Raw genomic sequence first — 24000 nt, 5'->3', positions numbered from 1 at the left:
TTGATTTGAGCCTGTGATTTAGAAGTGAAAGATCATATAACCTATTGTTAATCCCCAGAGCCATCCAATCTCTATCTGAATGTTCTTATGTACTTTTCAATATGAAATAATATACCTTACATCTGGCTATTGTGAAAAATAAAAAAAAAATGTAGTGAAAGTCACTTTCAATCACATGACTTTCAGTGGGGCTTTTGCTCTTGCTTCACTGTGCATTTTTGAAAACCCTATCTCTAAATAACAAATATTAACTGTTTTGGGAGGATGTTAGGAGTAATTCTTTGACATGCTCCTTGTAGTAAGGACTTATGTGGTCTGGCTTTGGTACTGTCTGTTGACTCAATTTCCCACAGTGTATTGCCTCAGTTTCCCCTCCCTGGTCAACCACCAGCTTTGAGTGTGGATAGGTCCCTGAGGTGACTTAGCCCTCCATCTAAGCAGATGAACTAAGTCTGGGTTCAGGTGAGGCTGAACGCCAATCCCTGTAAAGCACCAACTCACCCTGTGACACACCCTCAATAAAGACCACATCACAATGACCTTCATTTGACCAAGGAAGTCCAGATGGGACTTTTTTTGGAGAGCATTATGAATACTTCTGGATTGCCCTGAGAGGTCACTGCTAAGTAATACAAAATGCTTCTTGTTCCTGAAGGCTGGGCATGTTACCCCTGTAAGGTTCCCCAACTCTAGATGACCTGAAGACTTCATAGCCAAGTCACTCACATGGTAGAACTAACTACAGAGTTGTTATTTGGCCAGGCAACAAATGTGATTGGTTTTAGGAAAAAATTCACTGTAGTATGTCATTAACATAGAAAGGAAATAACAGAAAGATCTTTATTATGCAATTGTCTTCCTACTGTAAGAGTTGCTACTTTTATATATGGCTACCATGAAACTTTTTTTTATCCTCTATAATTTTATACTAAGCAATATAAAGTTTATACAAGAAAAAGAAAAAGCTTCCACTAGAGTTAAAGGTATATTTCATAGTTCAGCCCTGCTAAATCAATTTGCAAACTGTTTCTAAAGGTCTCTAAAAGGGCTACTTAACAAAATGATGTACTGTATAAGCTGTTTTCAAATAGTTGATTGTTAGAATCATTTGGTTTACTTCATTGGTCCGATTACTTTCATTACAGTTGGGATTCTTTTTTAGGAGATAGATGAGCAGATTCCCTGTTAAAGAACAAACAAAATTTCCCTTTTTCTATTAATAACATCTGGCTAATAAGCTTTGGCTGTCGATGTTTTTCATATGATTTAAAGAAGGAGAAAAAAAACCTTCAGGGGAGAGGAAAACAGAAGTAAAACTTGGCAGGTTAGAAGGATAGGCCGTTTTCAGACCGTAATCTATGTGTACCAATGAGGGCCTGTCACTTCCTGCCTAATGAAGGCTGTGGTTTTATTAGTTTTGTTTGCGATTAGGAGCAGCTATCTCCACCTCACAGAAAGAGTTCCCACAAGAAATAACTGGTCTCCCAAGCTCCTTGAGTGTCCTCTTTCTCTCTCTTTTTAAAGATACTAAACTCCTCCAATGATAGTTTTTCTTAATGTATTTTATTTTAGCATGAGGCTCTGATACATCAGCCTTTGGAACTGAAAATATTTCTATTCTCCATGCCCTAATAATTAAAATATTACTTATTGGTGAGGTCACCTACTGCACTAAATGCTTGACTCACAGATAGGAGTGTGGGTTGTATGTGTAATTTTAATCCACAAGGAATCTATGAGTGCAGCTTTTTACATGGAAAACAACTAAGGTCTTAGGGGGAAGCACACCTAATGATAATCAGGTGATTTGCTTAGTAATACCAAGTGATTTTTTAGTAACTTCTGAATTCTCAACAGTAATGCATCTTGTAAGAGACTGGCGAGCACATGGTCAACCTTTGCTATTCATGTTAATCTTTAATATTACAGTACCAGTAGTATTGTTTAAGTTAAGGATCTGTTAGCTTTTCTGCTAAATCCCCTTGTTTTTAGGGGTTTAAAAATTAGACATAAACATTTGCTTTAGCTCCTGGATTCCATGCATGTGCACAGAAGCTAAAAAAGCCACAGATTTAAGAACCCTAGAATCTGTAATATTACAATAGGCTAGTATAACCTGCTGGATCAGAATCAGCTTTTAAACATGTTCCTGGGCCAACCTAGACACCCCAAGCTCAGGATTAGAGGTTTTAGTAGTAGCTCAGCCCTGCCATGGGTGGTTGGGGGTAAAGGACCTGAGTTCAAATCCTACGTTTGACCCCACGAGGGTCTCAGATTTGGAGGCAACAAGCCTCCCACTCCCCTGATCCTTCAGGCTCTCTCACATCGGCTCCTCTCTTTGCCCCTCCCAACTCTGGGGGTAAAGGGAGGAAGGTTCGTTCTCCTCCCTTCCTAAAAGCCACCACACCATCTCCTCTTCCTGTTCAAATACGCTTTCTCCTAGTGAACGTACTCGACATAAGGGGGGGAGATGGAGATGGAAAAGGGCTAAGCCAAAAGAGGAGGGAGAATGGGCAGTGCTAATGCATCCATTATTACATAGATCACCAGCCATTTCCCCAAGAAAGGGGTCCACAACCTCAGTTCTGCTGTAGGGGCTCTAGAAAGATCTTGTTGCCATCCCACTGCCTGGAAGGGGAGACAAATTCCTTCACCCTTGGTACCTTAGTAATCACCTCAGTGCACAACCCTAATTAATTTTTTTTTTAAGATGGTCTATAAAATAGCAACAGCAGAAACAAAAGCAATGTTCAAACATTTTGAAGGTTAAAACCCACAGACTCAGGGTGCTCAGGATAAGGAAATAGTATCCTTAATTTGTGCCTAGTTGCTGAAAAGGTATCAGAGAATATTAACACTATACAGGCATAAATTACCACCGGAGCTGCAAATTCTAGACACAATGTGAGGAGTAAAAGGTGGGGTTTCAGGTATAACTTTGAACATTTCAGCTCTGCTGTGGAAAAAATATACCCAGAACACAGCCTGACATTTCAGTGTGTAAATATAATTATGTACAAGCAACCACCATTTTGTTATATTCACCCCACAACATAAAAGACAAATTGTTACATTTGCATTACACACATATATTTCCACCGTAATTTGCACTCAGAACTCCAGTCTTTCCTCCATATAATCATATCCTACTTAACAAACAAGTGCTTCTTTGCAAATAAGCAGAGGCACTTTGTATGTAACACATGAACTATATCAGGTGGACACTGTTATTGAACAGAAGCCATAATGATTGTTCAGATACATACAAAGAATCAGGAGCAACTCAACAATTTGCTGTTCCATATCCTCTTTCCTTCCATATAATATGTCAAAAACTCATGGAAGTGTGGACAGCAGTTTATAATGATGCTGGCCCTAATTTGAACTGACAGAAATTTGCTTGTTTAAGGCCTATAGAGAAATTTTAGAGGACTTCTCACTGATGCCGTTAGAGGGGTTTAGCCATAAGAATCCCATTTAAATCAACAAGGTTTGTGTGGCTAAAACACCATCCAATGCTTAGGAAGCTTCTTTTTTTAAATAAAAAACTTATTTATCTCAACATGGTAAAAGAAGATTTGATTTGATCAGTTCAATGTGTGGTGCTTGCATAGTGCAATGATGGGCCAAACCAGCTCCTCAAATTCAAACTCCTTCAGCATTTTAGAATGGCAGTTGAATAACAATCTCACTCATTCATCAGCCACGTTGTCCATCTTCAGTATGGCTGATGTATATTGGAGAATGTCTGGGGAAGCTTGCACTGCAGCTGTACATCCTGCATACCTGTTCCAAGGATAAACAGAGGATTTTTATCTCTTGCTCAGCACCTTTCATGGGCCCGGTCTTATTTTATCCCAGCTGATTTCATCCATTGCTAATCTTGACCCACATTTAGGGACACCACTGTGTTTTTAACTCATTCTCAGCAGGCTGTACATTGAGGAAAGACGCTGTATAGTCAGGGGAACTGGAAATTCTAATTGGCTAGAGCCATGAGATTGTTGCCAGAATTACCTCCATCTGTAAATTATATCAAGGCACTTCCTGGGGTATATGGACAGCAAACGAAACTATGCTGAACTATCATCTTGCATTTTGACAAAAAAAAATTCTTATAAAAACTGATTTTGTTTGTTTGTTTTTAGGTAAATTTGATATATTTTATCATTTCTCTCCATTATCCATTTCTTATAACTAAAATGTGGTAAAATTCTACTTTGGGGAAAACAGAAATGTTCAACTGTTTTACCAAGGGCAAAATTTTCCACATTCAGAGAACACACCACTCTTGCCTGCAACTTCCATTTTTGTAGAAAAGTGAAAAATTGAGGCAAAGCTGCTAATGGTTCAAAAACACAATGGACTTGGTTTGTTTCTCACTCATACTGGTTTTGTACTGTCGTAATTCTTCTTGGGCCCGATTCTTCTGACCCACTAGTTTTACACTGATGCAACTCCACTGCCTTCACTGGAGTCATTCCTGATTTACGCTGGTGTGAAGGAGAGTAGAATCATGCCTGTTTTACTTTTGACTGGTTCATGAAAAATCAAATATATGACAATTTTTGCTTTCTTATTTGTCCTACACAAAAATACATTAAAAATGTAATTGATCGTAAACTATTCATTTAATTTATGGTCAGTTAAAAATAACTATCTGAAATTCACTGCCACCGTTCATTGTCTTTATTTTAAAAATTAGAGAAAGAAAATGGTCTATTTCCCAGTTCTCCTCTGGTTGCATTAATATTTGTCTGTAATGTCCCAGACTTTACAATATTCAGATGCTGGGAGAAGAAATGCATGTTGTTAGCAACAGAATATTTTGTGGTTGAGAACATATTATATTTCATGGACGTTGCACGGACAATAAAAAAATAGGTTTACATTTTCAAAAAAAAAGCAAAACTCCAGCACTGACTGTAAAAGTGGTTTTAGGCTCTGTATCCCACTTATGGGCTGGAAACATGTGGTTCTATTTGTAAAATTGTACAGAGCAACACATTTTTTAAACAATGTGTTTTCCCATTGTAAATTACCCAGAGATGAATTTTCCAGGAAGAAAAATAAGGTTGATGTTATGAATTTTAAAGAAAGTAACATTTTGTTCTTGTATAAAAAAAAATAAAAATAAAAATAAAATGGCACAAGACAAGGCAGTTTTGAAGGGGTGATTGGTTGTGTGCTTCACTACTCACAAATTACAGACCTACACCTGTGAGGTGCTGAGCACCTTATGCAGAGAGCTGAGCATCCGCAATTTAGTAGGAGTCAGTGGGAACTGAGCAGGAAGAACAGATAGAGTAGAGGTCCCTAAGGTCTCAGTTCTGCAAGTTACTCTGAGCAGGTGGACTCCTGTACCTACACAGAGAGCCACTGAATTCACAGGAGTTCCCTGAGGTCCAAAGGTCCATCCATGCAAAATAACTTGCAGTATCAAGGCCCAGTAGACTTCTGCTTCCCTGATTCATGAATGGTCTCATTTATGTAATTTGGCCCAATCCTACTTCCATCAAAGTCAATGGCAAAGCTCCCATTGACTTCGTTAGAAGCTGGAGCAGGCCGAGTGAGACTAAAGTCTGCAGCATCATCAGGCTCAAACCACAGACTTGTAGCTCCAGCGCAAGTGTCAGCATTTCTTGCAAACAACCATATAAACTTACCCAATCTTACAGGGAAAATGCACTCAAGACCACTTCTTTTTCCCTTCCCCCAATTTTAGTTAAGAATGCAAATTGCACGTCGGACTTTGAGGAATATTTTGCCAAAAGGAAACTGGAGGAAGGAGATGGGCATGCAGTCAGCATAGCAGAGTACCTACAGCGCAGTGACACAGCCATTATTTACCCAGAAGCCCCTGAAGAACTGTCTCGCCTTGGCACTCCAGAGGCCAATGGGCAAGAAGAAAATGGTGAGGCTGTAATTCATTTTTAGCCACTATCCTGACTTCTTGCAGCTGTTGCAATTATAAATGCACTACATGCCTGGGTGTTTACCTTAAAAATTGAAGAGCAGCTGCAGAGGCATGGAATTTCATGAGCAAATATTGGAACTGTAATTTTAGTGTATTGTGATTTTTTTAGTCAGCAAATTATTTTGTAGATGAAATAAAGAGCAAGAACAATTAAAGCTTAATTTAAAAAGGAAAAATGCTCTCTCTATGGTTTTAAGTTTCTGAACTATTGAATTTTTACATGGGAAATTTAGGATTATTGACCCATAACTCTCTTACTTCTCGATGAATAATTCAAAAAGTGTCCATGAGAATGATTTGGCCGGTGTCATATTAATATAACAGGTTAAAATGGAATGCAAATCATCAATTGATTGAGAAAAAATATTTCTTTGTTTTTCAGCTATTTAAGTCTTCCAAAAAGCGAGAGTAAGGACTTTAATTAATTTTCTAGCACAGTACGAAATGATTCATACAAGTTTGTTGTGGGTGTGGAAGGGGACTGGTGTGCTCTGAAGCCAGTTTGAAATGATGGCACTCTAGTGTAGCAGATTGCAGTGATTCCTGTCATACCATCCTGGGCAATAAGCCCATTAGCTGCCATTGATTTACTGACCTTTTGGCCTGCTTCTCTCTCTCTTGTCTCTCGGCTACAGACCTGCCACCTGGAACTCCAGATGCTTTTGCCCAACTGCTGACCTGCCCCTACTGCGATCGGGGCTACAAGCGTTTGACATCACTGAAGGAGCACATCAAGTACCGCCACGAGAAGAATGAGGAGAACTTTTCTTGCCCTTTGTGTAGCTACACGTTTGCCTACCGCACCCAGCTCGAGCGGCATATGGTGACGCACAAGCCAGGGACAGATCAGGTGGGGGGTTGGTTTTAAGTGATTTCCTTCTATAATAACCCCTTAGAGAAACGATATTGCTTTGATTGGCAATCATTATTAATTTTTCATGGCATTTTGAAGATGCAGATCTTTTAATGGTAATAGCTTTAATTGAGGTCTAAATGATTTTTTGATGGTCTCTTCTAATATGATTTAATAGTCTTATGTTCACGATCGAATGAGTGTGTTAATTTCTAATTTAGAAATTTTATTTGCACTTTAACTTGACTTTAGTTTCGTTTTTATGTTCCTCAAAAAGTGAACGAAACTGTGGTATTTTAATTATACAGTATTAAACATCTCAGCAATTTTAATTCCATTTTTCACCTAGTTTTACTTCTCAATTTTTGCGAGTAGGATCTCAAAGACATAGTAAAAGATCTACTAATATTTTTTTTCGTTATTTTTGAATAACCTTTTCAAGCACATAAAATTATGCATATTTTGTATTCTAGTTTTTAAAATAAAATTACACATTTTTAGAGTAAATCTTTCCATAAAATGTATAGATTATGTTTTTTGAGTATACCAATAACATATACACACATTAGGATTGCAGTATCACTGTAATTTATATATCCTACCAGTATATCTGTTATAAATCAAAATGATTTTTCCTTGATATGATGAAAGTAATCTTACAACATTACTGCTTTGCATTATTTAGTTCATTTCACAATTACATTTAAGCCAATGCTGTGTGTCTTGAACAGGTGACTGAAGCAAACTGATTACTCAAAAGGACTGTATTCCAAAGCTTTTTACAAACTATACGAAAACTATTTCTTCTGTTATAGAGAATTACCTCTGATAACGGGTGTTATGGAGTGTTGTAATAGAAACTCAACTGGTGTGTCTTAAACTTAAATAAATGAGTGTGTGCATGTGTCAAATTATATAGGCCTTATACCATATTAATTTTTCTGAAACAACTAAAAATCATAATCAGCTATATATCTTTTGATAGATTTTTCTCAGCGTAAGGTAAATTCAGTTAGGCAAACATACATCTTCTAATCATGCAGTTTTGCAATTAGCATTTTTAAGAGAACAGTATCTCTTCCTTGATCTTAAATCAATATAAATGATTCTGGTGCAGTTTCTCAGATCGCTTCCTTTTCAGGGTTTTCTGGTAGGCAAATACATTCTCATATACAATTTTTTTAATCTAACACAATCTGAGGATTTTCCCCCCTTTTGCTTTATATTATTAAAAACACTGGGTTAAAATTCCTAGATATTTATCCAACATAACTGTCTGAAATTTCACGTGCAAGAGTCTGATTGTGTTGGCGCATTATGAATGGTAGCTTTGGTGTTGAAAAGTCCCCTCATTTGCTCATGGCATTTACAATTAGTAAATTAAAATGATTGTATCATATTAACAGTGGCACAACTAAAGTTTATAGTAGTCCTCTGAGGGCTATGGGGGGAGACAAAACAGCTGTTGCTGTTTGTTTATGCAACTCAGCAACATATGAGCGCTGGTCCCTCAATGGCGCTCGGCGGGCTGGGCTCTGCTTGATCTTTGAAGGTTGCTGCTGTTTGAACAAACCTCCCTGTGTCCCATGTAACACCATCTGTCTCACTAGGAATGTGGGAAGATTCAGCACACCCTAGCAGTTGTCATACCGTTTCTATGCTGTCTTTTTTGCAATAGGCTTTTGTGTCATTGCTACTTGAAAAAAGCTGACCTCCTACCTTGAGCATCCAGAGTGGATGACTGTATTTTTTTTCTTAATTCAAAGTCACAGTGCTTTTCTCACTTGTTCAAAAAGGTCAGCTGTGTTTGATTATATCTTTATGCTGCTTTTAACTTGTCCTTTCAACCAAGTTCTCTCTTGTTTTGCCCCTACTCCTTAGCACAGCACTGGGGGGGAAGAGAACCCACCATAAGAAAGGTAGCTGAAATCTTTCCTGCTGGTTTGTGATAAAAATTTTCCAGCAGCTACAGCTTCATGCTGAAGATATTGTTGCTTATATTTGATAATGAATGAAATCTGATATGTAATACTGTATTTTCTACTAGTGCAGTAAACAGGATTTTTAAACAAGAGGCATTCCACATGTTTAGAAGACACTAGGAATAATAAGAACCACAAATATTTTTACAGATCAGTTTCTCTCATCCTGAGATACCTTAAAGCAACACATTTCTGATGAGAGACTTAGGAAATAATTCTAAAGCAAATATTGAATGCTCATATGAAAGCACTTTCGCATTTGTTTCGGTTTACTGCCAACATTTTGATTTTTATTGCAACACTGATGAGACATATAAATGTACATGCAGACCTTTTGGTTTGCCTGATAAGTAGAGAGTTAAATTAATTTTGTTTTTTTTTTAACTTGAAAACTCTTGGTTCCTCTTGCATAAAATTCATATCAGAATCTTTTCTCTCCAAGCACCAAATGCTGACCCAAGGAGCAGGCAATCGCAAGTTCAAATGCACTGAGTGTGGCAAGGCCTTCAAATATAAACACCATCTGAAGGAACACCTGCGAATTCACAGTGGTGAGTAGCGGAGGTGCTGCTGTTCTCATTTGCATTTTGTTTAATTAGCTGAGTTTTAAAGATTGCTTAAAATTTACACAGTTCTGTTCGTAGCTTCTTAGAGATACTAAGGTATTTCATAAAAAATATCTGACTCATTCTCATTTATCATGCTGTTAATAGCATGGTCTTGCTGTAAGATTTTGATATAATAACGCTTGTTACAAAAAATAATAGATCCTTTGTTATGCTGCTTGAGTTCAGAGGAATTCAGAAATTTTTGTTTAGTTGGCTCTTGGAGGGATCAAATTTTTAAAAAAATGAAAATGCCCAAGTGGAAATAAATGAAATATGGCTCATTTGTTGGGATAATGGACATCTGAGGAATGACTCATATTATATTGCAAGCTAAGGCATTTTTTTTCTATCTAGCTATCAATCTACCTATTTAGCTAGGCTGGCGCCTGATCCATAAATCTAATCTTTACAAGGTGACCCTTTTGTCCACACAGAGACCTGTTGAGCTCTTCCCAGCCACAAAGGTCCACCTGTATGGATGTGATTACTGAATCAGGACCCAATTTTTTATACAGTGCCCATCCTTGTAGTATCTGAATGCATTTTTGAGAAGGCTGAATTGAATTTAAGCTTTATGGATTTGACTGCACTACTTAGCAGAAGACTTATCTACATGTGCCAAATAATACAATTTTTCAGTCAATCTGGTGACTTTCAGGCATTGTATTGTCAAATGGGAAACAATGATTTATAATTGGCCTCAGAAGTGCTAAGATTAAGGCCTTACACCTAAACTACAGTGCACATCATTAAAAACTCACCTATCACTTTCCAAGCTATCTGCAATAACAGTATCATCTACTCTTAGAATATGTGGCACTAAGGAGTGACAAATGAGTTTTAATTGTGCCCACTGTATCTAGGAGGTGACAGGGCTCTACATAACCAGAGTCCCCATGTATACATTCCTTTAGCAGCACATGTAATGCCACTAATAGCACTGCATCACTAACAGAACCGCGACAGAATTGCTTGGCTATCACAGGCATGGAGTCAGCCAGGTGAGATCACTCCCATTTTGCATAAGTCCCCACAAAAGCTAGGATCACCTCGAAACAAGAAGATTCCACAGAGGTGATACAGGGAGAGGTGCTGGGCTCAGCCATGTTCATAGGATTCTTAGGCACCCAGAATAAGTAATCAGTGGGGTAGGATCGTTACCTCTCTCTTCCTATTAGCCAGTGGCAACATCAATATCTATTTAAGTAAATGTATAAGATCAATTGTTATAACAGTAACAATAATAATAATAATAATAATAAATAATATATTAATGTTTGGTTTTAATTATCGTTTTAGGTGAGAAACCATATGAGTGTCCAAACTGCAAGAAACGTTTCTCCCATTCTGGCTCCTACAGTTCGCACATCAGCAGCAAGAAATGTATTGGCTTAATCTCTGTAAATGGCAGAATGAGAAACAATATCAAGACGGGTTCTTCTCCTAATTCTGTATCTTCCTCTCCTACTAATTCAGCCATCACACAGCTGAGAAACAAGCTGGAGAACGGCAAACCACTTAGTATGTCTGAGCAAACAGGCTTACTGAAAATTAAAACAGAACCACTAGATTTCAATGAATACAAGGTTCTTATGGCCACACATGGGTTTAGTGGAGCTAGTCCCTTTATGAATGGTGGACTTGGAGCAACCAGTCCATTAGGAGTTCATGCTTCTGCTCAAAGTCCAATGCAGCACTTAGGTGTAGGGATGGAAGCACCACTACTTGGGTTTCCTGCAATAGGCAGTAATTTAAGTGAGGTGCAGAAGGTCCTACAGATTGTGGACAACACGGTTTCCAGGCAGAAAATGGACTGCAAGGCCGAAGAGATCTCAAAGCTGAAGGGTTATCACATGAAGGATCCATGCCCTCAAACAGAGGAACAAGGAGTTACTTCCCCTAATATTCCACCAGTGGGTCTTCCAGTAGTGAGTCATAATGGTGCCACTAAAAGTATTATTGACTATACATTAGAAAAAGTCAATGAAGCCAAAGCTTGTCTCCAGAGTTTGACCACAGACTCAAGGAGGCAGCTCAGTAATATTAAAAAAGAGAAGCTGCGAACCTTAATAGATCTGGTAACTGAAGATAAGATGATAGAGAACCACAATATATCCACTCCATTTTCATGCCAGTTCTGTAAAGAAAGCTTTCCTGGTCCCATTCCCCTGCATCAGCATGAGCGTTACCTGTGTAAGATGAATGAAGAAATCAAGGCAGTCCTTCAACCTCATGAAAACATGGTTCCCAACAAACCTGGAGTGTTTGTTGATAAGCAAGCCCTCCTGTTGTCATCAGTACTTTCTGAGAAAGGAATGACTAGCACCATCAATTCATACAAGGACCACATGTCTGTACTTAAAGCATATTATGCTATGAATATGGAACCCAACTCTGATGAACTACTGAAAATTTCCATTGCCGTTGGCCTTCCTCAGGAATTTGTGAAGGAATGGTTTGAACAAAGAAAATTCTACCAGTATTCAAGTTCCAGGTCACCATCACTGGAAAGGACCAGTGCCAAGGCGGTGCTGGCTGCCACTAACACTCCCACTAAAGACTCTTTGTCAGCCAGATCTCCAGTAAAGCCTGTGGACTCTATAACTTCACCATCTATAGCTGAACTCCACAACAGTGTTACTAATTGTGATACTCCTCTCAGGCTAACAAAACCTACACATTTTACCAATATTAAACCAGTTGATAAATTGGACCACTCCAGGAGCAATACTCCTTCTCCTTTAAATCTTTCTTCCACATCTTCTAAAAACTCCCATAGCAGTTCTTACACTCCAAACAGTTTCTCCTCTGAGGAGCTTCAGGCTGAGCCTTTGGACTTGTCTTTACCAAAACAAATGAAGGAACCCAAAAGTGTTATAGCCACAAAGAACAAAACAAAATCTAGTAGCATAAATTTAGACCACAACAGTGTTTCTTCATCATCTGAAAATTCAGATGAGCCGCTGAACTTGACTTTTATCAAGAAGGAGTTTTCTAATTCAAATAATCTGGATAAAAGCACTAACCCAGTGTTTGGTATGAACCCATTTAGTGCCAAACCTTTATACACAACACTCCCACCACAAAGCGCATTTCCTCCGGCCACTTTTATGCCACCAGTCCAGACCAGTATTCCTGGGCTGCGACCATACCCAGGACTAGATCAAATGAGCTTCCTACCACATATGGCCTATACTTATCCAACTGGAGCAGCTACTTTTGCTGATATGCAGCAAAGGAGAAAGTTCCAGCGGAAACAAGGATTTCAGGTACATAGTCATAATTGGTTTGTTTTGAAAGGCTATATTTCAGTATCCCTTGTCATGTCCTTTTATATAAAAAGAATAGTCCCCAAAGTTAAATGAAACCTTTCCAACAGACATAGCAGAATTTTAGCTTGAACTTGAAATTGAAAAGTATGGTGGGAACATTTATTCAAAACAGAAGAAATATGAACACATTTAATGTTTAGCTTTTAATTTCATTAAGGTTATATTTGTCTTCCATGAGAATTTTATATACCTGACAATGGCCCAGAGAATCCTCATTGACAGAAAACACTGCGCTGTACCTCCATAATGGCTCTATACCACTAAAAGTCCCATAGGCTCCCTAGCACCATGACTTCATTGGAACTGCTCTGCCTGGAAGTTCCCCCAGCTCATGGCAGCCTCCAAGACCCACAAGAAGGGTTCCATATTTTCTTAACTAGTTTCTATGAAGCCAGAGAAGGGACAATGTGTATCCCTACCTTGGCCCTGCCTCAGGCCAACCTACACCTCCCCTCAGCCCATCCAGTTCCCATTACTTACCCCTACATTGACTTACCAGACAGAGGTTTGCAGGAGGGCCAGAAATGGAAAGGAATGGTCTGTGGAAGTGGCACCTGAGCCTGCCCATTTCCATGTAAAGTCCCCTCCATGTTTATATCTAAGGGGCATGATTTGGGTTACATTTGTTAGTTCTTGGGTATGATCCTATATTCCTTTCTCAGGTAAACTCTCATAGAAGTCAATGAGTAAAGGGTATATGATCTGGTCACTTAGGTACTTAGGTGCCAAAGGGTTGGTCTAGACTAGAGAAATCACTGTCCTCTTCAGATATTCATAGTGTGTAAGAATATACATGTGTGTATGTATTAAAATATAATGTACACAGTTTAGTTAAATGAGTTTAACTGATTATAGATGAATAAGTTTTTACATTTGTGGACATTCCCCTATGACCTATTATGCTCCATTTGTAATTTTACTAACAATGTCTTATAGTTTCAAATGTGAAAATCAGGTATGGCTTAACGTTATAGCCTGTAATCCCTCTTTGCACAATAGGAGCATAAATAGCACTGCACCTCCATAACAGCTGTTCCACTATTCCAATTTACAGTACATCTGCCCTCTTTCTAAATGTATTTAAGCCTATTTAATCTTCTCTAATATTAATTAGTGCAAACCTAGTCTAAGAAAACTGAACTGTGTGATAGCAAATGGAAATGTATGTTATCATGCAAGTTTGCACTCTCTTTGGATCAAGACAAAATAAATATAAAGAAATTTAATAATTTACTGATCCACATTCATTATTGCTTAATGCTGAAGGCTATTTTAACATAGATAGAACATTGATAAAAAGTGTTATTAATATTCCCTATTTCAAATTACAAAATTAAATATAAAAATATAGCTTGAGGCCTTTAGTTGGGAGACATACATTTAAATGGATTGCATAATAATAACATTTTGTACCTAAATATAAAATTCAATTAAAATCTTTCTACAGATACAGAATATATCTACGGTTCAGTGTTTTGACAGAAAAGATCTTTAGTTGTTCCTTACATTTATTTCATAAAAGATATTAAAATACCTTTTATGATCTTTGAATGTAGTTCTTTACATTATCATTTCCTGCTCCCTGAAATACTTAGCATCTGTATCGTAAACACTCTCTGTTTAGATAATTCATACAGCTTCTTACTACACAGTGTTCAAAAGAAGACAGAGTTTTCTAAGGCAGTTGAAGACCAAGAGGGACAGTGAACGAAGCAGATGTTCCTTGGTAGCAAGGTCCAGTCCTGTAAACATTTTCTACTGGGCATAGTTATTATCATGAGTAGTCCATGAGTCAATGAGACTAGTCATGGTATTGAGCACTGTGCTTGGAAGTTTTAGCAGGATCAGGCCCCTATAATTTTAAGTCTTATAGAATAGCTCCCTAATTCTATATACTGTAGGAAGACAAGATGCAGCAGTAAGCCACAAAATACAAGAAGCACAGTGTTTTACATAAACAATTTGGTTACATCGCAGGGAGAATTGCTTGATGGAACACCAGACTACATGTCAGGCCTAGACGACATGACAGACTCTGACTCCTGTCTGTCCCGAAAGAAGATCAAGAAGACAGAAAGTGGCATGTATGCATGTGACTTATGTGACAAAACATTCCAGAAAAGCAGTTCCCTTCTGCGACACAAATATGAGCACACAGGTATGAATGCCTTAAATGTGTAGTTAGACTTTCATTGCATGTTGTACATTTCATAATATTTAATGAGTACACTTCTGTGACATAAGATGCAGCATATGCTGAGACTTTCAACAAGGAAGAAATAATGTGTTTTGCTTAGCTCAGACTGACTTTTTTTCTTTACTTGTTTATTTGTTGTTTGTGCTTTTTTGTTTTTGTTTTGTTGCATCTTAATATCTTTTTTGCTCACCCCAAAATACAATGTAGAGACTATGAGCCCAATCCTGACAGATCTTGTCCCACTGAAAGCAATGGGAATTGAGGGCACTCAGTAGCTCACAGGATAAATCCCTGTATTAACAAATTTCAAGTAAGGCTGGCCCAGTTGCATAGTTAGAGAATGAAATTTGATATATTACAAGGTCTGGAATGAGGAATGATATTGTTGTATCTTACTCAGGATCTTATCCCGTACCATTTAAATCAATAGAAAAACTCCCTTTGCCTTAATGTAACGTGTAAAACCTGTCCCTCAATGAGCTATTTAAAGAGAGTAAATCCCTCTCATTGGCCTGGGATGCCTAAAGGGAAGAGAGGTTGCATCTTACTTTTTCACTTTTTACTGCCTCATTTTATAGCAATTGTTAACTATTTCCAAGTGCAGTTGGTATTGACTACAGTGAAGAACGGGTGGAGGTTAATGTAAAATGGGACCCTAAATAAAGAAGTATGTAAAAGCCCTTCAGTCCCCACTTACATTGGCCATGATAGACTATATCTCCTTGAAGATGATCATTCCCTTGACTTGAGCCCAGGGCAGAACTGGATTAGGAAATGAAAAGCTCACAGAGGAACACACTTTAATTCAAAATATTTTGGAAAGAAGAAAAACAGGAATTGGGCTCCAAAAAACAATACAAACAGCTAGTTACATCAGACAACATAAAAATGTGATATCAGTTACCATGTTTCAGGAAAGATGCCAACCTCTAACTGCTTAGGGTTAGGAAACTTTTACCTTGGCACAGTGCTTCCAAAACATGAGGTTTCCTGCTTTAGGAAAATGAAATGAGTCGCACCTTCCCATTCTCCTTCAACCACACTATGTGTGGTTAAAAATCTACACACCTCAATTAAAACATCTTCCATGTCCCCACACCCTTGGCTAGTACTTCATGCCCCCTCCCCTCACACACACATATTTCGGGAAACCCATCTGTAGATCTTTATAATGTGATACCTCCTCTCCTTTCTTACCTGCCTTGAGGAGCTGTAAAACAGTTAACAAGTATCAAGATTTAAAGTATCATCACTGGCATCTGAGGTTCCACCCATTGAAATAAATTTCACCTCAGAGCTAGTGTATCAAGCTCTCTGCAAACTCAGGCAGACCTTTCTGAACTGATTACACTCACTTCACATTTTGAAGGTTTGTTTCACAGCCGTAACAGCTGGAGAAGCAGTTTTCTTTAAAATGAAACCTAAGCCTCTGGATTACAATTTAATAGTCTGTCAGCCCTCTGCCCCATATCCTTTGCATTTTCTTGGGGTGGTACATCCCACACTTTGAGAAACATTGCCTTATAGGCAAGTATTTTTACAATTGTTCATTATGGGGTTTCTAGCATCTTCCTCTGAAGCATCTGGTGCTTGAGCATCTGGTGCTTATCACTGTCAGAAACTGAATACTGGAGTATCATTAGTCTGATCCTGCATGCCAGTTCCTATTGTCCTAAATCAGGAGGACTCATAATAAAGACAGCAAACAGTGGGGTAACATTACCCTCCACCCTACAATCATGGTTCTGAGCCTACAGAGATGCCCGTGGTAATCTTCTTAAAGCTGCAGGTAAAAATAAAAAGGAATTTGAAGAGACATTTTAGAAAATGCTAGTGGTATTGTTAAAACTGAGTTATAAAAAAATTATGTTTTAAAAAAACTATTAACGTTTGTCATGGAAATTTAGCATCTGAGGAACTGATGGTGCCTTAGATAAATTTCAGCCCCTTGTGATCAGTCCTTCTTACACTTTAGTTCTAATTTTTTAGCTAAATCCCATACAGAAAAATAGGAGGGAAGTTAAAATGCACATGGGATTAGGAAGAAAATTAAAAGCAACATTCTGGACCCAACTGGTTGGTTCATTGCTGAAAATGAGTTTCACATTGCGTTATTCAGATCAAATTGTTTATTCCATATAAGAAGTGTTGAACACTTTACGTCCCTGCACCTCTCCTTTCCTGAATTATTTTATTACAGCCATCTGCAAACATTATGGTTTACTACATGACTACCGTAAAGCTCTTATGTTAGAACTGGCCTTCACATATATCGGGATCTGGACATATGGTCCAGTCCCATAAAGTTGGTAGTCCATAAGGTAGACAGACGTACAGTGGAAAGGCTGAAAATTTGACACATTGAAATGCAAGCAGTCACACTGATTTTCAAAATTAACTGTTTGCAAAATCAAAAATATGTTCTGGTATATGAAAAGGACTACCTACTGCCTTAAGAAACAGTGTCCAATTATAGGGTAGTAACTTTCCTCTCATAGAGTAGAATAATAGAATATCAGGGTTGGAAAGGACCTCATTTAGTCCAACCCCCTGCTCAAAGTGGGACCAAGCCCCAATTTTTGCCCTAGATCCCTAAATGGCCCCCTCAAGGATTGAACTCATAACCCTGGGTTTAGCAGGCCAATGCTCAAACCACTGATCTATCCCTACACCTTCTCCTTTGCTGCTCTGCTTCTCTTGGCTTTTCAACTATATGTCTATCAATTTTATGGGATTGAGCCTTATGATCTAGAACATATATATGGTATCATATGGAACACGGCAGAACTACAGTATATCAAAGCTCTAGTGGCATTTACAGAGAGGAAGGGGGGTCTTGTGGCAAAAGCGTAGATGCTGATGCTATGAGATCTGTGTTCTCTCCTGCTTTGCCTCAGACTTCCTCTGTGAATTTGAGCAAATTACTTAATTTCTCTCTCATCTTCTCCTATCTGTAAAACAGGGAGAAATTACACCAGCCTGCCTCTCAGGGGTGTTGTGAATCTTAATTCAAGCACACTGAAATCCTCTGATGGAAGTTGCTATATCAAGTGCAAAGTATTATTATGAATGTATTTTATTTTATGGAACTTCCAAACATCATATTGTACAGGGTGTGTGGAAGCTTTGCAGACCTTGATTTAGCCTGGCCTTAATAGCTCATTCACTACCTTTGGAGGCGTGCAGTAATTGAATTTTACGATAAAGATGACGTTTACAACCACTGTGATTCAAAAGAAATCCAAAATTGCAAAGTTTTTCTTCATTTGCCCATTTTGTTAATCTAAGTGAGTTTCAAATTGTTTTGATACTTTTGGAAAAAGCTATAGTTATGAAGCTACAATTGCATCTTTTAAGATATATGAGAAATTTCAATCTGTGTTTAAGGCAAGACACTTTGTACTGCACTTAACTTCTACTTCTGGATTCTGGATCATTATAACAGTCGGCCAAAAGTTTTCAATTTCAAAAATGTAATGAAAATTTTTCACAAAATGTTCCTCTTTTTTGCCCATCTCTAATCTTTATCCCTTTTACTTCATTTAAAAAATGTCTTTTGGGGCAGTCAGAATGCTTCCTGACCTTCCTAGAGTAACACAAATAGAGAACCCAGTTTGTGAATATTTGATCCCTTCTGAAGTTTGCTATTGGATTCCTATTTTATTTCACTTTCCCAGATAGTCTCTTTAGAATGGTCTTGGTGCTCTCTTATTACAGCAGTTATAGCCATGAGATGGCAGGACATTTTTATAAAACGTAACAGGGCTAAACCTTAATCATAACTGATGGGCTCATTTTACCTGCTGACACATTAATCACATATATTATCTATTGATGCTGTTGTGTTTGTCTGAACCTATACTAAAAATCTGCAGGTTGTCAGGTCTCTGCTTTATTGTTTGATCAATCAATGAAATCTTTCATTATTAATACCTTTCAGATCTATATGGTATAACCAGAGGTTAGCCAGTGCTAGAACAGTCAGATACAGTGGGCTGGATACTCTGATCTGAAAAATTTACTGTCCAGGCTGACTCTGGAGAATTACCCAGGCCAGGGGAAAATTCTGTAGGAGTAAAGTTAGGGAAGGTAGCATAACCACACTGTCTGTTGCCAATTACCTCACCCCACATTTGGCTGGAGGAGAAAGAGAAAGTGTTTTTGGGGAGGCCTAGGTAGCTCTTGGATGTTGGAGTGGAAGGGGTATGTGATGGAGCTGAGCTTCATAATGCCTGATCCTCCACTTTTATGGAAGCAGCAGAAGCAGCATAGGTTAGAGTAAGCCCCCTGTGCTCCAGCTTTTGTCAGGGCTGAGGATCAGACAGCTAGAATCAGCTCCCTGTGGCTACCACTGTCCATTATGTCCAAGTGCAGCTCGAATGTAGTGAAGAACTGAGGCCAGAGAGACTACAATCCATAATTTTGTAACTTCTGAGATATGTCATTGCCTTTCTGAAAAACAATTTTGGATAGGATCTGAGCTCTGTAAAATGCTGCCACCTGTAACTTAACTTGCACAAAGAGGACTCGTGTTATTGCTGAATGAATTGCATTGGTTCTCCCAGGTTTATAATATGGTACACATTTTGGGACCAGTGTATCAGAGTGCCTGTCCTGGGGCCAGATTCTTGACTTCAAAAGGTTGTTTGACTTCAAGTGGAGCCATGTGTTCATGTTAGAATGAGAGCCTTTATAAGATCATAGTTACTTAAAATCACCTGACACTGCTTTGTATTTAGGTTATAAATAGAAAATTATTATAGCAAATGCTAGGTAGCACCGTGAGTTAGTGCTTCAGTTTTTCTCCTCTGGAGACATGGAAACAGACCCTGACTCTGGTCACAAGTTAAAATTAGTCAGGTAGTTTCATTCTCATTCTCTTTTGTTTATAATATTTAACCATAACAAAATTCAGTACAATTGTCATTTTCTGCTGTGGAGAGGCCCAGAACAGAAATAGTAGCAATCTTGCATTATAAGATAGCTATTATGAGGGTGAATGTGCATATGAAGAGCCACAAGACTGAATAAAGAGTTAGAAAACCTGCCTTTTAGTGATAGACTCAAGGAGCTCAATCTATTTAATTTAACAGAGAGAGGGTTAAGTGTGACTTGATTACAGTACATAAGTCCTACATGAGGAACAAATATTTGATAATGGGCTCTTCAATCTAGAAGACAAAACATGATCTAATGGCTGGAAGTTGAAGCTAAATAAATTCAGACTGGAAATAAAGCTTACATTTTTAACTGTGAGGCTAACTAAACATTGGAACAACTTACCAAGGCTTCTGGTGGATTCTCCATCACTGGCAATTTTAAAATCAATATTGGGTGATTTTCTAAAAGAGATGCTTTATTTTTGGAAATTCTATGGCCTGTGTTATATAGGAGGTCATACTTTTCGGCCTTGGAGTCTATGAATCTTTTATCTGGAAATCAACTTCCAGTACTTCCAGGTATCAATCAGGTCAGAAATGCTGGATGGAATTATGCTTTCTTTAAAAAAAAAAAAGTGGGCCTGAAAAAATGTGCATGCTCTTTGTTTTGAGTGGCCTGGTGTCAAAGATGGGAATCCCAGGCAGATTTGCACAAACCAATTGGCACAGAGAGTAAACATTTGTCTTCAGGGAGAGGGATCAGAGTTTGCATCCCAGAATTCATCATTAAGGGTGAAAGAGGCAGTGTCATCATGGCAGATCAGCAGGTAGGGAAGATTATAGAGGGTATGATAGAAGGAGTGCTAACAGAATGGGGCTTCCAAAAAATAAAGGTCCTTGGGTAGCTGGGAACCTAGCACATGCCTTGTTCTGAATACCAGTTTGGTTTGATTCAAGTTTAGGGGGAAGGTTAGGGTTTGTTCTGGCTTCATCACAATCATTTCACCACCAATATGAATTCTTTGGCAGAGCTGCACAAGGAAACCTGCAGTGTGCCTGCAACACAACAAAAGCTGGAAACATTTTTTTTTTAATCCTACCTAGGAATCCCGAAGCCTACAATTGCTGCTTTGTATTACATCATATTCTATTTTATTGCTTATATGGGCTGATGAGGGCCTTATGGCTGGACTTTTACTTTCATCCTTTTCTTTTCCACTGTATATTTTATTAAGGCCTCTTTTTTTTTTTTTTTTTTTTTTTTAAGCTTTCATGCTGTTGTTTTATTTCCAGATTGATTCTGTAAACTAAATGTTGTCCTGGAGCTTAGTAGAAAATTAGCTCTCTCTGGATAGTATTCTGAATTCCCAGGTCAGGAGTTTTCCTTATTTAGAACTTGATTCATACAAATTAACATGCCATTGAAAGATTCTTTCACTTCACTCAAATACACATTTAGTATTCCCCATTTTATACTCAAATAATGTAAAAAATAGGTAAATTGTGTGCTTGTGAATTTTTTTCTGGAGATAGGTGTCTTCTATTAAAAACAGAACAAGTATGGCCTGGGCAATTATATATAGATTGCATTTATCTTGCACCTTTGACCCGCTCACTGTACTCTGGCCTTTAATCCATCTCTGCCAGGACTAACTCTAAAATCCACCACCCCCCACGCCACGCCCCACGCCCAAGAAGCTGCCTTTAAAAAAGAAAACAAAAATGCCACAAAAATGTTTCCTTCTTTCGTCTTAACTGAGAAATTTCTATTCTTCCCCCATCCCCTTGAAAAAAAATTACATTTGCCTGAGTCAAAAAAAATGGTGATATTTAGTCCAAGACCAGTTACAGATTTAAGATCTGAAGTCTCATAACTTTGCAGAGCTAGAAATAGGAGCTCTCTACCAATGACTATGGCAAATTCAAGGCTACACAGCACTCATTTTTAGACCAAAAAAGTCCAGAGATACTGGAATTTTAGAGATTTTTGTGTATAGAAATGCAATTTTAGGCCATTTTTAGAAGCTTTTCAAACAGATTAGTTGTAATTGTATCTGTCTGTAAACTGAACACAAGTTCCTAAGGGGGCCAGTTTTTGCAGATGGCAGGATACAAAAAAAAAAAAGTCCAAATATTTGTTTTAAATCTCTCTAAAACATTTATGAACTCGTATGACTGTAAAATATGTAGCATATTGGTGCACAGTGGTATAAATGTTTTATTGGCATCCATTTACGTTGATTTGCATAACTCACAAGTAGCTTCATCAGCCATGAATAATACAGATCATCTCAAATAAGTCCCAGTAAAAGTGCTTAGCGTTGGGCCTAACTGTACTCCCATCGAAGTCATGACATTATACTACAACACTGTCAGGTATAGTATATTATCTAGATAAGAGAGAGAGACTGTACTTGCAGCCTTCCCCCCACCACCCCCCACCCCTCCACGTGTGTAACAAAAAAACCCTTCAATCTTATTATATGGCCTATTTAGTCATAAGAGGGACTATGCCCAAATGATACTTACTTTTTTCAAATGGCTGAAATGTTGAGGTTTGAAAAAAACCTGATGCAAATGTACAGTAATCTGATATATTTTAAAATATTTGTATTAACGTTGTAACAGCTGCATTCTATGCACTGCTAAGATATGTTGTGCGGTACGTCATCAAAGAACTTTGTACCACCTGTCATCTTCTACTGGATCCAAATTTCATGTGTTTGGAAGGACTTTAATATGGATGTAAATGGTAGACAGAAGAGTTCTGCATAGTCTTTCTGGCAATAAATTAATGTACAAAATAAGACATTTTACCTTTTAATTTCTAAATTAATTTTTAAAATAAATATGGATTCTTCCAGGAATTCTAGTTTTGTGCTGGCTGAACTTAGTGGAGTATTTGTTAAAGGGAGGGGGTAGAATGAAACAGGAGGTACAGTGTGTTATGAGCTACAACAGTCAAGAAGACTGTTCGTGTGAGTGGCAGTTGTAATAAACTTACAGGACCTAGAATAGCACCAGACAGCAGGGAAAGGTGGACTGATTGGAGAGGAAGTGGGAATGGCTAGAGAAGTGGCTTGGAGGGAGAATTGACTTGTGTTTGATGGCAGCTAAGATCACCACAGTTCAGGCCAGGCAGGTTGGGCACAGTTGGGAGATCGAGGAAGGATTGGAAAAGGAAGGACCATATTGAGTGGCTCAGGTAGATTAGGGATTTCAAAATAAAGAAGGAGCAGGAACACTTATGGAGAGGTAAAACAGCCTGTGATAAGATTTGGGTTGCCGGAAGGGCTGCAACATGTTGATCAGAAAGTGAGATCAGCACTCGGCTAAAAAGACACATCAAAACTAGAGTTGCGCTGAGGAGGTGGTGTATAGATGTGGATTAGGTTGGGATTTCATGCCAAATCATAGTTTGCATACAGATTTGATAGTGCTGAAACCGATATTATAAGATTTCCACCATCTTGAATAAGATTTTGTTCACAACCAAACCAGAATCAGAGAATAGCCTTCTTCTGGTTTTGGATTCAGTCCAAAGCCAAAGTCAGTGGGGCATATTCGGAGCTGGAGTTTCAAATCCAAAACTCCAGTGAAACATAAAGGCATTCAGTTTCTGAGATTTTGGTTTTGATCTTTGTTTAGTCATAAATAACAAGTAAAATATTGTTGAAATACCTACTTGCAGAATAAACCATAACGGCCAAATACTCAAATATTTCATTCATATTTGGGTTGAATTTTAAATTCAGCTGTAAAGGAATAAAAGAAATATCATTAAACCCTCAAAATATGTGCATGAACTGTTTAAAACCCAGAAGAAAAGATATTTAGACTTCAGCCTGAACTCCATCCATAACTCATCCCCCAATTTCCTTGTCACTATTCTGTTCCTTTTTGTGGTTTCTCCTGTATCCTCCTTTCTGCCAGATCTCTCCAGATAGGGACCTTTCATTTCATAACATAGGATTTTAGGATTCCTAAAGCATTCATTACAGCCACACCTTATTAAACTTAAACTTCCACAGTAGAACTGAAGGGCAGCTGCAACTAGGCGATACAACATTAGCACAAGCTCTGGTCATTCATTCTAAGACTCTTGTTCAAGTAGTTTTTATGTCTGACCTTTTCTCTTCTTGCATTATGTCATTGACTACAAAATAAAAGA

General features: G+C 38.1%; 1 protein-coding gene across 3 annotated transcripts in view; it reads left to right on the top strand.

Moving 5' to 3' along the window:
* Positions 1-24000, top strand: part of ZEB2 (zinc finger E-box binding homeobox 2) — a 131248-nt gene that overhangs the window by 103243 nt on the left and 4005 nt on the right. For 2 of the 3 annotated variants that reach the window (XM_084642742.1, XM_084642744.1), the window contains exons 5-9: positions 5726-5914; positions 6613-6827; positions 9255-9363; positions 10720-12689; positions 14730-14910. In XM_084642742.1, the coding sequence (XP_084498868.1) occupies positions 5726-5914; positions 6613-6827; positions 9255-9363; positions 10720-12689; positions 14730-14910 (2664 nt within the window). The remainder of the gene's footprint in view (positions 1-5725; positions 5915-6612; positions 6828-9254; positions 9364-10719; positions 12690-14729; positions 14911-24000) is intronic. The other variant, XM_084642743.1, reaches the window with a different exon arrangement.

The sequence above is a fragment of the Lepidochelys olivacea genome, assembly GCF_965140295.1.
Source record: "Lepidochelys olivacea isolate rLepOli2 genome assembly, chromosome: 11".
Classification (NCBI taxonomy): Eukaryota; Metazoa; Chordata; order Testudines; family Cheloniidae; genus Lepidochelys; species Lepidochelys olivacea.
Note: the sequence above shows the minus strand (reverse complement) of the source record. Positions and strands in the feature narration are given on the sequence as shown.